This window comes from Sturnus vulgaris, chromosome 21 (genome assembly GCF_052056855.1).
Source record: "Sturnus vulgaris isolate bStuVul1 chromosome 21, bStuVul1.hap1, whole genome shotgun sequence".
NCBI classification, from domain to species: domain Eukaryota; kingdom Metazoa; phylum Chordata; class Aves; order Passeriformes; family Sturnidae; genus Sturnus; species Sturnus vulgaris.
This window is the reverse complement of record NC_142263.1, coordinates 6,975,244-6,990,987: the sequence shown is the minus strand read 5'-3', so window position 1 is coordinate 6,990,987 and position 15,744 is coordinate 6,975,244. Positions and strand designations below refer to the sequence as shown.

The window sequence follows — 15,744 nt, the reverse complement described above, 5'->3', positions numbered from 1 at the left end:
TCATGAGGATGAATCTTGGTTCTCCACAAATGCTGTGCCAGGGAGGAAAAAAGAAGAAACTTGATTCTGCTATAGAAAGGAACTAATTGCCCAAAGGAAGTCAAACATAGTTCTAGAACATGAGGTCCTCTTCCTATTCTCTGGCTTAATTCCAACAAGATGCTCAAAAACAGTTTTAAAAAATTAAGTTCCCATACATATCTCTCCCTGGGTTTTAGGGCTGCTATTTAAAATACAGTCTAACCTGCAGCAATACTGATCATTCATCTTTAAAACTCGAGAAAATATTCACTAATGATGGCACTTGTGATGAATCCTAAAAAAGAGTCTTGAGAAAATGTACTGTGTTCAGATTTGAGGTGAAGTTTAGATACCAAAGAAACATGGCATTAGATGATGAATAAGGAGAAAAGAAGCTGTGATCTCCATGCTCCTGGATGTGCATGAACACACACAGCAGCACAGAATGAAACAAACAGCTCCAGCTCCTGCCATCAGAGCTCACTGGACCAGGCCCTTTGCAAGTGAAGATGCTCAGCCCCCTCCAGCCAGCCCTGGCTGGGCAGACAAAGCCTTTTAGAGACACTGAGCTCCCAGGGTCACACAAACAGGGCTGGCCATGGATCTCTGCAGTTAACCTGGCTTACCATTTGCTCCTGGACACTTCTCTTGGCTTGCAGAAAGGCCTGCTGCAGCTCACTGAGGAAATTCTCTGACTTCTGACACTTGGCCATGAGCAAGGAGATCTTAAAGGAAGAAAACACAGACACACTTGTAAGAAATAAAGCATGGAACAGATTCTGAACAAGAAATAAGTTCTCTTGCCTGTTCTCTTTAGTAATAGGTACTTGGAAATTTCAAACTAAACCACTGAAGTTTATGTTAATTCTTCACTCAGTAAAGCAGGAAAGCAGCTCCAGGCAGTAAGGACAGATCCTGTGTTTCTACATCAACAATATTTTTATATTCTATTTACCAAACTCTGAATCAACAGTCGATTCTAATAAAATTTACATGTAAGCCACTTCAGAGACACTGCAGGGAAACTGAAGAGCTTCTATCTAAGTTTTCAGCATTTTTTGAATTTTCATACCCTTCTCTGAAACCACTCACCTTCAAAAACTTTACAAATCATTCCACAACAACACATGTAAGATTAATCATTACTTAATTAACAGCACCCTGGTACAGCCAGAAGAACATATAAACATACTCCTGTTGTCTAAGCTGGACTTTATCTAATGACTGTTTTTTTAGTAAGAAAAAATACTGGATGGGATGGAAGAGAGAAAATCCCAGCCCAAGTGAAGTAAATTCAGTCTTTTACACAGCTTGTACCTACTTTTGTAAGCTTTAATAGGCCAAAGATGATTACTTTTTTCCTTCTTTTTATTTTTAACTCTGACTACCATCTATTATATTTGGATTCACTGTTCCAGAAGAGTTAGGTACACATCTCAGACTCAAGAAACTTTCCAGTGGGCTGTTATTCTACAGGAGTTCAGGACCTGTTTTAACCCTGCTAATGCCTGCTCAGCTCCTCATTACTGCATTCTTCACCACAATTCCATTAACTGGGTGTCAAGTACTGGTAATAGCAGGTGGTGGAACAGAACCACCCTTCTAGCACCAAGGCTGAGCCCAGAGCACAAGGCTCCCTCTGCATGTTTGGGTCATTTCAGACACAGGTCACTCCAAAACTCAAACATTACTCAAATTCCTACTGCCACTCTGTAATGGATTTCATGATTAGAGATTATATTTTAAGGCCAAAATTGGATAACACAACATTAGAGACACAACAGATATATCTAGAAACTGTGGCAGACTCAGCTGGAGCATAACTAACTCTACAAATTCTCATTTGTGTTGCTTCTACCAGTAGCTCATCCAGATCTAACAAAACACAAGTTCTTGTTACATATTTTTGAATAATATTTTATCACTCCTGGATCTCGATTACCAAATCCTTGTACCTGATTAGAGGAGTCTTCAGCACTTTGTTTCATGTAATCCTCCAATTCCTGTTTATCTTTCATTGTCTTTTCCAGCTGGTCATTTGCTTGTCTCAGCATCACCTGCAGCTTTTTCACCTGTGTTGTCACAACAAAATTAATTCATTTTCCATTCTCTTGGAAACCCCTGAACCCCTTCACTCCTCAAACCACAACATAAAATCCCTCAAAATCCTATGCAACCCAGAAGTTCCTTTGCTGTTTAAATACCCTCCAGCAGAGATTATCCCTCCAAGGAAACATGGGACATCAAACTGCTCTGGAGCATGGCCATGTAATGACTTCAATCACTTATTTCAAAGCAGAATGTGACTCATGCCTTCCACACCCATCTGAAAATTGTTCTTTGGTATATGGCAGGAAACAAATATCCTCCAAGACTTGAAAGTCATTTTATGCTGCTAGGATGAGGTCCTTTTCTGTTAACAGTTCTTACACTATCAAAGATAATAGAATTTAATGCATGACAAGCATTTTAAAATATAAATTATTAAAGATACTGACTTCAGCATGGGCATAATACTTTAATGCATGGTCTTACAGCATCAAATAAAGGGGTTCTTCAAGGTGAATCCCTAAGAAACAAGCACATGTTGGTGCTCACGACCACACATGAATAACAAATCAAGTTATGTCAATAACACGTCCAGTTATGCAGTATGTTGATATTGCTCAATTAAAACCAGTGAATAAAACAGCAGATGGTTGTTTGCTGCACCCTCAGTTGTTCAAAAAGCTGCAAAAGCCTGGCTAAAGCAATGAGAGAAATCCCACCTGGTCTCTGGTCTCAGCCTCCTGGATCTGGATACCTTGCAACTGCTTCTCATAATTGGAGCACATGTCACAGCGCCTGCCCAGCTTGTTCCCTGCATTCTGCACCTGCACAACACAGAGTCAGCACCTGCATGAGCCCAGGGAAGTCTCCAGGGAATGCAGGAATGCTACACACACCCAAGTGTGCTGTGTGGCCACAAAACATTGCAGACAAAAGACAGGGGCAGAATCGTGTAATGGCAGGGTGGAGCTGTTGTAAAAGTGAAGAACTCAAATCAGCTGTGGGATATCAGCTTTTCCTGCCACGGCTCCCACCATCAGCACAAAAAGCCATGACACAAAGAGTTCATCAAGTCACTATTGTGTCCTTTTGACAAGCAGGAACCAAACAGGAGAGAAGAAATAACAGTGGTGGGGTGGGCAGCAGGGAAACCAAGAGTAAACCTGCTGTCATTCTGGAATTGCAATGGTTTTGGCCAAGGGGACAAATGGAAGTTTTCTCAAAGTTCCAGCTGCAGGTCAAGTTGGAGCTGAATCTGTATTTGTATTTGCTGCTCCACGTCCAACCCACAGCAAAAGGCATTCACACCCCAGTGTGTGCTCCTGCCTCCAGAACATGTAGGAAGCTGCATTTCTGTTCTGGATTCTGAGACTGGGCTGAAGAAAAGTGTCATCAAAATGTCAACAGGGCAAAGAACCCCTCAAGAGTAGGGATTTAAATCAGCTCTGAGCTTAGGACGCTGTAATTTCTCCAGATACAGCAAATCAGTAGGAAAACAACAACAGCAACAAAGCAACTTTACAACAGGTTTGGAGAGACCTCCTAAGCAATGATCTGCACTAAGTTATATTTCAACAAATTGAGAAAAGATAAATCAGTAGTTCTGCATTTAACTTGTCCTTCATCTGGTCTTTTCTCTTTCACTACATTCTTATGTTTTTTTTCTACTCCTATCTTGCCTCCCTTTTTAACCAGTATGGATTATTATCTTCCCCCTAAAGTGTTGCTCCTTGGCCTCTCTTCCTCTGAAAGAGAAACCACAGGAAACCCCAAATACTCCCCTTTTCAGCAAGAAACGAAACACAAGCTTTGAACTGGCATCATATAAAGCTGCTGAAAAACCGACAGGCAGAACACTCAGAAGTAACAATTTCTTTGGTCATCCACAGTGCAATGGCCCAGGGCTTGGTCTAATCAGCTGCCTGTGGCTCTCAGAAATGGGCTTCTGATGATGCAAGTCCCCAACAATTTCCTGGAGCCTCTCTGTGGTGCTTTGTGTGTTGGGCACAGTTCTCATTTCCAAAGTGCCCCCGAGCACAGCCCTCAGCAAAGGCCCTGGCACACAGAGCAGCACTCCCAGCTCTGCAGCTTCTGCTCCTCTCTGCCCTCTCCTACTCATCTCCCCAGCTCCACTGTAATGCCCTTTCCTCAACTTCCCATTTTCTCCTACTCTTCAAGTTCTCCCAGCTTTTCCCCCCTCTCAGACAATACTGAGTTCAACAGCCCCTCTGCCACACCCTCCTCAAAATCCCAAACATCTCGTGTTCAGTAAAGCTGCCTGTCCCACGAGCAGGGCCAGCACCTTACACTGCATGTGCTCTACCTCCAGGAGCATTCCACGAGGGGACAGTGAACGGCTGCTGCCCTGGATGTGACCTCCTCGTTTCACTCTGGCTCTGGGCAGAGCAAAGCAGGCAGAGCTTTGCCCATGGCAGGGGCACAGGACTCACTCACCTCCTTCTGCAGCAGGTTCCACTCGGTCTCGCTGACCAGGCGGTACCCACTGGGGGACACATAAGCACTTTCCACGCCCTGGGTGACACTGGAGAGCAGGGAAGCAGTCTCTTCTTGCTCTGGTGTCATTGCTTTGATTGCTTTTTCCTGATCTTTGGTCAACATGAACCCGCTCGGCATTTGCAGGGATCCAAGGGAAGCCGTATCAAAGTTCTCAGACACTGAATCTGCTCCCACCAGTGGTCCAAAATCCGACTCATCCAGGTTCCCAGCAGATTTTGCTTTGTTGTTGTATCCTAAAGCTTTGGACTGTAAGGATCCAGACGTGCCCAGACTGTCTGTTGACTGTGCTCTCCGAAGTCCATCTTTAAACATATCAGAGTCTGGTTTATTGAAGGATTCGCCAGAGGAAAGAAGCAAGTCTGCATCCAGGGAATGGACTGAGCCATGGGTGCTGTTCACGTGCACCTGGAATTGAAAATCAAGGAATAAAACAATTATTTACTCCATTTCAATTATCAGACATGGCAAAGGCAAGTTTAAATTTCTTTGGCAAGAACATCTGTTATTTAAGTTTAAGGTTACAGAGAAAGGGACAGAGAACAGAATCGAACCAGTGAGAATTCAGAAACAAAATAAGTAAAGAAAGTCTTCTGTTAACTCAGTGCTTCTGTAAGACTTTCCATCTTCCAATGTTTGAGGCAAGGTGCCTCCCCTGAAGAGATGTCCTTGCAACATCCCCTCTACAATCATAGCCTACACAACAGAAGGCAAATACTTCCAAAAGGAAATTCAGAAGTCTTTCATAAACCAAAACACTTTGCATTAACAAAAAATAAACAGAGAAAAATATACTTAAAATCTACTCTGTACTGACAGGTGTATGTTGTTCCTCTATTTTTCTTTTCTGCTTTGAGCGTCTGACAAAATACCAGAATATTTTCCCCATGAGATTATTTGTACACAAAATAAAAAGAAAAGGGGAAAAGGCTGGGCTTAGACACAAAGGTATCCTGGGGAATGCCAGCACCAAAAGCCACACAAATTGTCCTGTGATGTGTATCACACATATGGAGCCTCTCGATCTATTTTTGTTTTTTGTAGCACTGAAAGGAGAGCAGTAATGCTTTATTTAAAAAGCACATGACTGCTTTCAAAATACCTTCCAAAATATTATACACTTCTGCTTTGCCATTGGACACATAAGGAAGTAAAACTGGAACCAGCCTCTTGAGAAAAATTATCATTTCTGAAATAGGTTCAGAGACCAGCAGGCTGCTGGCACTTCATATAAGTGCTTGTAACCTATAATAGATATATATATTATGTACTACTGTTTCATGACTGCTGTAAATGCCTTGTTTTAATCATTTTAAGGTGTAATATTTATATATGGATGTATATATACAAGTTCATAATAAAAAAAGTCAAGAGAATACAGACTTACATAAATCTGCATTTTCAGGCTACAGCTGTTTTGTGATAACCAAAACAACATTAACAAATCATCTGTTTGTACTGCAAACTGCCCAAGAGAGAAGATCTTGGAAGTTATAAAAAAATATAACAAGCTGTAAGAACTGATGAATAATATGACTGATTACAACATATAAAACACATTCTGAACAGCTAAAAAGGTCATAAATAACAAAATTGAACACATACAAATCCCTCTGAAAACTATGCTCCTTCCCAAAATATAAATTTTTCATTATGTATAAATCTTGGAACAAAATAAATGTTGTGAATTATGGACTAAAGAATGTGTTATGAACTGAGATTAAAGAAAACATCAGAAGATAAATTTTTGTTCCTCATCAACGTGCCTCATTTTCATATCTGGACATGGAAGATACAAACAGCATTTGAAACAGAAAGTGACTGTAGGCTAAAGGGTAGAACTAGATCTCAGCTACATTCAGATCTCATGATTCTGTATATCCTTCTGCATTCTGAACTGCTATAAATCCTTGATAAAAGTAAAGCAATTACTTCAGCATAGATATATTAAAGCATATGCATATATTAAAGTATGTGCATCTTTTTCCCTTCAAAAATGATAAAAAACTAGGCAAAACACGGGCTCACTCTGAAAATTCTCAAGTCTCTTGAAGGTTAAGTAAGCTCCTATAGCACAAAAACTTGGTGGGTTTTTATTAATTTTTCCTTCATTTGACTCACAAAACCAAAATGGACCCCAAGAAATGATAAGTAGAGAATTCATTAATTTGGTTAGCAAAGTAGCTACAACACTCTTGCTGAATGTTCAGATATAATTGGCTTAATCCTGAACATTTAGGAGTGTCAGAACGTGCTTAGAAATCCCAGGAGAATCTACCAGCAGTTAACCTGCAGAATGCAAAATGGAAATTACCATTTTTAATGGCACCTCTCAGGATGGTGCAGTATTGTCTTCCAATCTTAATTAGGATTTATAGATTCAACTGCAACTCCAAGGATATTTTATTGCCTAATAAGATTAGAAGCTACAGAGAATAGAGGGCTGTAACTTTGCATTTGTATTTGCACTGAAGACCCTGAGGAATGCCCAAGTGCAAGTGAAAGATTCAATTGTTTCACCTCTTCATTAGAGAGCTGGGTAAGGGTTTCTTCAGGGGCCAGAGAACACGAAGCCTTTGTTTCATCATCTGAATCTTTTTGCTTCTCTTCCTTTCTCTTGCTAAGCCTTTGCTGATCATCTTCTTCCTAAAAATCAGTGGTCAACAGAGCATACACAGAAAATGGGATTCAATTTTGCCATAGCAGTCATACTTCAGCTTTTTATCATGAAACCTGAAGAATTATCAGTTTTCATGATAAACTAAGCTGCCAAGAAGACACTGAAAAGGATTATTTTGGTTAAAACCCAGTGGTTAGCATATAAATATCCTTTCAGTTAATAGATATAGTGTTCATTTCACAAGGCACCCAAACTGACATAAGTGAGAACTTACTTTGCAAGTTTAGTGGTCAATTCATGTTCTAGAATGATTTTATTAAAAAGAATATTACCAGTTTAAACTTGTAATTATAAAGATTAGTAACAAAACCAGCTGGTACATGGGCTATTGTATAAAATATAAATATATAACATATCTATACCCCTAAAGGACCCATTAACAGCCATTACATAAGCAGCATTACACAAGCATATGTTTAAATGAACATTTTAAAAAGTGAAACAGGAAGTGCCTTGATCACTCAATGATGGAATATAAGGAAAAAAGAAAAAAACCATAACAGATCACTAAGTCATAAGTATGTAGATGCATAAGATGATTTGAAATGAGTCTTAATTTATTCCTAGGATATGTACTGGAAGACTGAAAAAAAACTAGAAAGAAGTGAAACTTGCTGACATCCTTAACTCAGACATTTTGCATCACAGATTTCTTCCTCCAAGATTAATTTCTGGACATTCTTAGCTTTTCATTTAACTATTGACAACATTAGAGTTCCTATACACACCAATATTAAAATCCTTGTCCAAATGAGGTCTGTTATAACTGCCAGCTGTCATTCAAAGTGCAGATTTCAGTTAAAACTGTCAGTTCTCATTTTTGGAACTATTACCACACTTGCCTCCAACATGTGATTTCCACACCTGTTACATCACAATAAACTTCCAGCATTACAAAAAAAAATAAAAGCAAAAAAAAAAAAGAAGAAAGCAGCAGGTAACCTGATCCTTTTTTTTCAGCTCTTCCACCTGCCGGAGCTGCTCCGAGGTGAGCACGATTTCCATCCTCTGCATGTCCCTCATCAGCAGGCGCTGGGACTCCAGGAATTGGTCATTGGCTTTCTGCCACGTGTGCTTCAGCTGGTTGTGCTGCTGCCTCTCTTGCTCTAGGAGATGGCAAACTATGCAAACAGAGAAAAAAATTCTTCTGAATCACAAGTGTTGAAATATCTTTTCCAATGAGAAGCATTTTTGGGAATAAAAGTAATTCTTGGTCTAATCAAGAACAGCCAGGCTTTGTTCAACAACTATTTAGGTTAATAATGTCTTATTTCAAATACCATTTTCTTAATTTCCAAACTTGGCTCGTGATTAGGGATGTATTATTGACAGTTCAAGATTTCTCAGTGAGAAGACTCAACTTCATCTATGAATTCTAACAGTTTTGGGGTTTTCTTAGTGCTGGGTTCAGAAGATTGTCTTTTACATCTCAATTTACTTCAGCAGGCTCTGGTTTTCACTCCCCTGCAGTGCCCTACAGAGATATTTCCACACTCACTCCAGCACTCAGCACTGCCACACCTCAGGGAGCCAGGTCTATACATTATGGAAATAATGCTCATAATTATGTACAAATACAATACACACCTAAAATCACCTCAGCAAGAATGAAGCTTTAAGAATTCAGCAGATATTCAATAATAAACCTTGAGGGAATGAACGGCTCTGTTGTTTTTTTGTCCTAAGGAAACTCCACATTCAATTCTGCAAACATTTTATGGCCTTTCACATTTAAAAGTGCTGCTTTTCCTCCTCTCAATTTCTTTTAATCAAGTTCAAGTAAGAAGTGATAAAAGAATTCACAGCTCCACTGGGTTTTGCATCCTCAGTGGAAGAGAGTCAAAGGACTGTTGTTAGGTCAGTACCTTCATGCAGCTCCTTCCTCAACTTCTCTGCATCTTCTTGCAGGACTGATTTTTGTGTGTTGAGAACAGCCACATACATCTCCAAGTCTGTCCTACACGACTTCTCAGCCTCTAAATAATGGTTCAGCTCTTTAACCTGAATAAAAAAAGAGGGGAATAACCAGCTCAGTGGGGGAACACTCTCAGACACTTCCTTCTTGTTAGAAGTCAGTGCTGCCTGTTCAGGTAATGTACAGGTGCTGAAGGACCAGTTTATTTGCAGAAGTCACAAATATTCAACTACCAGTGTGAAAGCAATGCTTGTATTTTGTGAATGAGTTGCTCATTAAAATTTTGCAAAGTCAAACCTATCAGTGTATGACAGTTGCAGCAACTGGATCATAGCACTGAGCAGAGATGGTCAAAAGGGAAATATCTCAGCAAAGCAGACAGTGATCACATCACTGTGATGTAATCAGTGCTGATAGGTAAGATCTAAAGAGCTGATAAGTATTGATAAGCCAAGAACTCCTTATTTCAAAATAGAGTAATCGTAGTAAAAATAAAATTACTATGAGGCAAGCTTAAAGTAAGCCTAAGAAAAGAGAAAACTTGGGGACAGACAAGAAAAGAAACTTTCCAACTTGTGAAAGACTGTTACAAAAAGGAAGGAAAATCTATCAACAAAAAACAATTATTTCAAGAAATAATGAAGAAATATATTTGGATTTTTTTCATTTTTTTATAGCAAAGCTAGCAAAGAACTGGAATGAGTGTCCTGCAGAACCTCCAGTGAGAACCTTTTAAGACAGGGTTACATAGAAATCTGTCAGACGTGCTGCTTGGAGAAACGGATTCCATCCTGGAACAAGGAATAAATGGAAAGATTTCTTTATGGCACTATTCAGTTTTATGGTTTGCTGAGTCAGAAATCACAGGAGGTTTTATCTCAGAGAAAACCAAAGCCTTCAGGCAATTCCTAACTGGCTGCACAGGGCTGCTGCTCATCTTGCATGGCACAGCATAGGACACACTGACGCCAGGCCAGGGCTCAGGACAGCCTTGGGCTGGGACTGCCCCTGATGGTGGGGACAGCTTTCCTGCCCCAGGACACCAAACCTTCCATCTGCTACCCTTGAAACCTTTCAAATGGGGAAGTCTGACTTTGTGGCTCCAAGTGTGACAATAATCCAGAGGCCAGGTGGTTGCAAGAGGTGCAAAGCAGATATTCTTCTAGAGCTTCTTCTATTACTAGGAGACCTGGAGCTGTGCAATTTATCCTAAATCCTGATCCCACACACACACTGCAACTCTCAAAACAGAAAGATGCAAAAACGTATTTAGGCCAAACATGACATTCGAGCTACAGGAGACAAGGGCATGAAGAGTTTGCTAATGCACCTTTTCTCTGTTATAAAATTTGACTTGTCTGCATCAAACTAGCATGCTGCAAGACATAAATCAGGATCCAGTTAGAGCTTCACCTCACCTCTGATGCTGCTTTTATTTTTTCTTCAGCCTCTGCCAGTTTCTCCTTTAGGGCTGCAATTTCTTTCTCCATGGGCATCACAACCGAGCGCAGCTTCTCAGCATCTTCCTGAGCCTGAAGTTAAGACAATAAATTGTAATTCATCATCACCAATGCACAACAGTTCCCATTGCTGGAGGCATTTGGAGAAAATCTCTACATCAACAAAAGAAGCTGACTAAACTTCCATTTTCAATGCTCATCTTACTGCTATTTATTTAGTTCAGCAGCCATCTCTGTGACAGTGGGCTGATATTACTCCATTTAAAGAAGGCAACTAAATTTGAAATCTATGTATGGGTTAAGCCACAAATATCTGTTTTAAAAGAGAATGTTAGCAAATCTATCACTCTCGATGCCTGGGAGAAAATACATGGATCAAGCATTTTAAAAAATGTGCACTTTTCTGTTATTAAAGGCCTAACTGTCCCACAACCTGCTGCCACATAGCACATAGGAAAAAACCCTAAAGAAGTGCATGATGAGGTACTGACCATTCAATTACTTACTCAAAAAGTTAAAAGCAAATGCAGCTGCACAGTAATGCCTAGTGTAGCTCAGTTCTCTTTTAGAAGATCATTTTTCAACTTTACTACTGATGCAGGTTTTGGTGTTACTGTACTGAATATTGCAAACTATATACAGACAATTAACCCCATGATTTCTCTCAAAAAGTAGCTCTGAGAAGATGAAAGAGCAACAGAATTAGAGGACTGTTTCAAAGAAAGGAAAAAAAGGAAAGACATGTAAAAAATAGCAAGAATGAAAATGAGAACTAGCAGTCAGGGTTCAAAGCCAGACCTGCACGTTAACGTGTGGCTCTGCCATCCCCATTCCTTGATGCTCTGCCTTTCCTTCAGGGATGCACCACAGACCCTGAGTGACAGGAGCAGCTCCCACAGACTGCCCAGGAGCCAGCAGAACACTCCAATATTTGCTGCAGTAAAACTCTTCAAGGCACAGAGAATTCCAGCATTCTAATTTGGGCTGGCTTTGTGCTCAGAAAGCTGAGCTGTTCTCTGCCTTCTACTACAGGAACTCAGCAGGGGAGGGAGGGCAGGAACTGTGCCCCAAAGCTGGAGTTTCAAAAGATGACCAAAGACAGGCAGTAAATGATAACACTCATGGCTGGCTTTAAAACTAGACTAGAATGCAGCTTTTAGAGGTTGCTCGTTTGACTTTCAGTTTCTGGTGAGCTTATTGACAACTGTATTCTCAGCAAGACTTTAGGAAGAAAAATAGAAAATAGTTTCACCCATTGAAGTTTTCTAACTTAAAATTAATAGACAAAAATAAAATACTATTGCAGTACCTGTCAATTATATAAACACTACCATTTTAAAGCTTTACAGAAAATTTTGAACACAACACAAAATTAAATTTCTTTACATTTCATTTAATTCTGCTACATTTTGTCACTGCTGAAGTACCAATAAAAGCCCTGAGGAAAGCAAGGGAAGTCACTTGCAGTGAATTCAATACCAGGGACATGTGACTGTCACACACACCCAGACCCTGGTGCTTGCAGTCAGCAACTCAACAGTCACATTTTTCAAACAGATGGGAGCAGGAGTTCCACTTCAGGCACTGCTTTATATTTCATTTATCATATCAGTTCTATTCATTTAATGCTAACTATAGCTGGTTTATATGGACTAAATATAGCACAACATTTTCTGGACTGTAGAAGATATTATTTTCCAATTATTCAGGGTAACTGCTGTAATATTTCACTGCCAGCCTGGTTTCACATGGCACACCACAGAACACAGAGCAACAAATGTGTCTGTGTCAGAGCTAAGCAGTTCAGAGAAACAGTCACAAAGTTCTCTGAAAGCAAAACCAGACTGTGAACAACTGGAAAGACAAAACTGTATCACATTCCACATACAGCAAAATTACTGCAGCTTTTACTGCTTGGTAAACAGAACTGAAGTTTGACACTGGTTACAACATATTCTAAGGATCCCTATTAAAGGTCAGTGTGATCTTGAGCTAAACACTCACAACAGCCTCTCTCTGCTAACAAAAGGAGTGCTGGGCCCTGGGTCTGCTCTTGGACAAAAAGCAGAATTACTGAGACTCCAAAATCGAGGTTAAAGTTCCACTCAACCTTTTAATAAAATGAAAATATCTGTTGTGTTGAAAAATGCTACTTAAAGATACTGTCACATGTGGCAAGAGGTGCCACAGCACCAAATTCCCTGTGCTAAGAGGTGTTATTCAGACTCTTCCAGAGGTGTGATCCTTAAAACCTTTATTTCCTTCTAACCTTTTATTAAACTTGGCTGTCAACAGCCACAGCTTTGCACATGATCAGCTCATCTTTACTCGTTCTTTAACCAAAAACCAAGCACGCAAACCACTTCTGCCCCAGCCAAACCTGCTTTCCCCAGCACAGGGGCTGCACACTGAAGAACCTGCAGACCACAGCAGGAAAATGACTCCATGGAGAAATTATGAGTCCCAGTCATTTTCAGAGGAACAAACACCTGACTGGAGAAATCCCAAGTAACATTATAGCTGAGCTTGTTCCTTAAAAATGAGACAAGTGGAAAACACACAAAGATTTCTCTTTAAAGTAGGACTAAACCATTTAAAAATTCTCTATATTTATCCCACTGTTCTTCACCATTACCAACAAAAATAGCTTAATGTATATCAGATTTTATGGCCAACTCTGTCACAGAAATCTGATTACTCCCCCCTTCCAACTTCCCCTCTCCTGACTAATAAGCACAATTCCTAACAGGAGCCTTGTACTTTCCTGCTCTCTCTGTACACAAAATACCTGCTCTGCAGACTTCTGCTACTCAGAATTTGACACAACTGTGCTAAGAAGAGTATTTATATTCATCTCAGCTCCAACAGCAAAACAGATCCTTTCCTGAACAGAAAATTAGGTCTGAGTTGAAAAAAAAAATAAAAAATAGCCAAGTCAAATTCTGCCAGTGGCCAAAGCTTGGGCACAACTCATCCCCATGCAGTCATTGCCCAGAGTCAGCCCAGCCATTCCCCAGAATGTGCAGGGAAGTAGCTGCTGCTGTGGTAGATTGCTTTTAACTGCTGTGGAAACAAAAAAGCCCAGACCCATCTGGGACCCAACAGGAAAACAGATTTTTATAAATCATTGGCAATTTTCTGAAAAATTAATCACGAGGTGAGCATGTTAATCATTAAGGGGAGGTGTCCACATTTTTTGAGTTAGGAAGGCAGGTTAAGAACACAAAGTTGCAAAGTTTTCTTAAAAAATTATTTCTTAGAAAGAATTGCTTTATGATACAAAATCACAGAACAGACAAATTCTCTACAGAAATTAGCAATTTGCAACCTCAAATATATTTACATGGAAAAGCAAAACAGCTGCTTCCAGACAAGAGCATGAGTTCCACCAGACATACTCTTTCTGACAAAAGAATATAAAGTTGGAGTACAAGCACTGCTGGCTGCAAATGCCATTTTACATGAGGAATTGATCACAAGTCTTCAAGTAACACATCTCAAGTGATCAAGAAAGTTCTTCTTTCACACTTCTGACACATGAATATTCATTATTTTGCTGGCCAAGCAAACCTTTTTATGGGCTTGGGATTTGCTTGTTTGTTTTTAGGTAAAATTGAATGTCCTTTTCCTAATTTTGATCTAATTTTTAGTCTCCTTGAAGAAAAACCTCACAGGTTTAATAATAACAAAGAAGATTAAAACCTCATGCAAAGCAGTTTAAGCAATTATTTCAAGCTGCACTCTGGAAACCAGATTTCCCCTTCCCCCTCCTATTACATAAGGTACATGTTCCTCTGCTTTACAGGCCTAGAAAGCTTTTCAAACTCCTGTTAGCAGAGATGAATAAATTGATCACCTCTTCCTTCAGGATCACCAGGGATATTCAATTCCCTTTTAAAGGGCTACAGGTGAAAATGTTATTTATCTGCTATGCTACACTTCTCTACTAAAGCCACTGAGTTTAGGTGAGCTGTGCTGCCATGTCAGCAGCTTGCAATTTCAACTTATACAATCAGTAAATTCAGATTAAAAATCTGAATCAGTTGATAGAGATTGTTCTCTGGAAATGTTTATTGGCAGTTGGGAGTGCAATGTCAGAACTTTTACACTATGAACTCTGCATCTTCTGGGTTGTTTCTACAAGACTCACCCCACTGATGCAGTTTTGAATCTCCATTCAGCTTCAACCAAAGTCTTTTTGTCCTTAATAAGACTAAAACCTTTTCTTAAAAGCAGTGTATGTCTTGCAATTGCAGTGGGATTAGAACAGGCTTTACCCTGACTCCTGCCTTTGAAAGCAGGGCTCCATGAAGAGCAGTGCCACAGCAATAATGCAACTACAGCTAGCAACAGTCAGCAACCTCTTCCTAAGTCTCAGAAAAAGAATTCCATTTTGCAACACTAACACTGATTGCTTGCCACAACACAGTAAAAATAGCTAAAATATTTCTCATGTGGAAATTCTGCATTTCTTCTGCTGACAGCAAGCAGGAACAGGGACGTGCAGTGATGGGGCAGATGAGCAGATGTTTGCCTACTTCTTTACTGAATATAGGTTCAGTCACTACTTTAAAATTGTATTAGAACACCTTGAAGACTAAGGTAAGCTTGCTGAGATGAAAAACTAATGAAAATGCAAGTTATTATAATAAGATAAACAAAGATTTTTCTAAAGCACTGATCTATTATGACAGATTCAATTTCCTTCCTGTCTGAAAGGAAACATCAAATCTTCAACCTGAAAAAAAAAAAAAAGAAAATCCAAACTCAAGACAAGGCACCTCAATCTACTTCTGTGAACTTTCCTTAGTCACAGATCTTTGAACAAGTACAATAATATCTGTCCATACTCCAGAGCAATTATTTTTCATCATCTACAGCCCGTTGCTTTGTGACAGCAAGGTTCTGTACCTCCTAGGGAGGCAGCAGTACTGTGATGCACAAACATGGCTTACTTTGGAGAAAAAGACATCTTAGATATTTTGAGGTTTTTAATGGACACTAAGTTTTTAAGACCTGGAAAAAGAAGCAAAAGTACAAAAGTGTAAAGGAAACTTTATAAAACTGCAGTAAATCCAGAAAAATCTAAAAGCTTTACTTGAGCT

At 39.7% G+C, this 15,744-nt stretch overlaps 1 protein-coding gene across 1 annotated transcript in view; it reads right to left on the bottom strand.

The window, feature by feature from the left end:
• Positions 1-15,744, bottom strand: part of RABEP1 (rabaptin, RAB GTPase binding effector protein 1) — a 46,821-nt gene that overhangs the window by 9,296 nt on the left and 21,781 nt on the right. Inside the window, exons 5-12 of the mRNA XM_014888005.2 lie at positions 10,598-10,711; positions 9,130-9,265; positions 8,207-8,385; positions 7,105-7,230; positions 4,525-4,992; positions 2,790-2,894; positions 1,977-2,093; positions 648-746 (exon numbers count right to left, since the gene is read on the bottom strand). Of these exons, the coding sequence (XP_014743491.1) occupies positions 648-746; positions 1,977-2,093; positions 2,790-2,894; positions 4,525-4,992; positions 7,105-7,230; positions 8,207-8,385; positions 9,130-9,265; positions 10,598-10,711 (1,344 nt within the window). The remainder of the gene's footprint in view (positions 1-647; positions 747-1,976; positions 2,094-2,789; positions 2,895-4,524; positions 4,993-7,104; positions 7,231-8,206; positions 8,386-9,129; positions 9,266-10,597; positions 10,712-15,744) is intronic.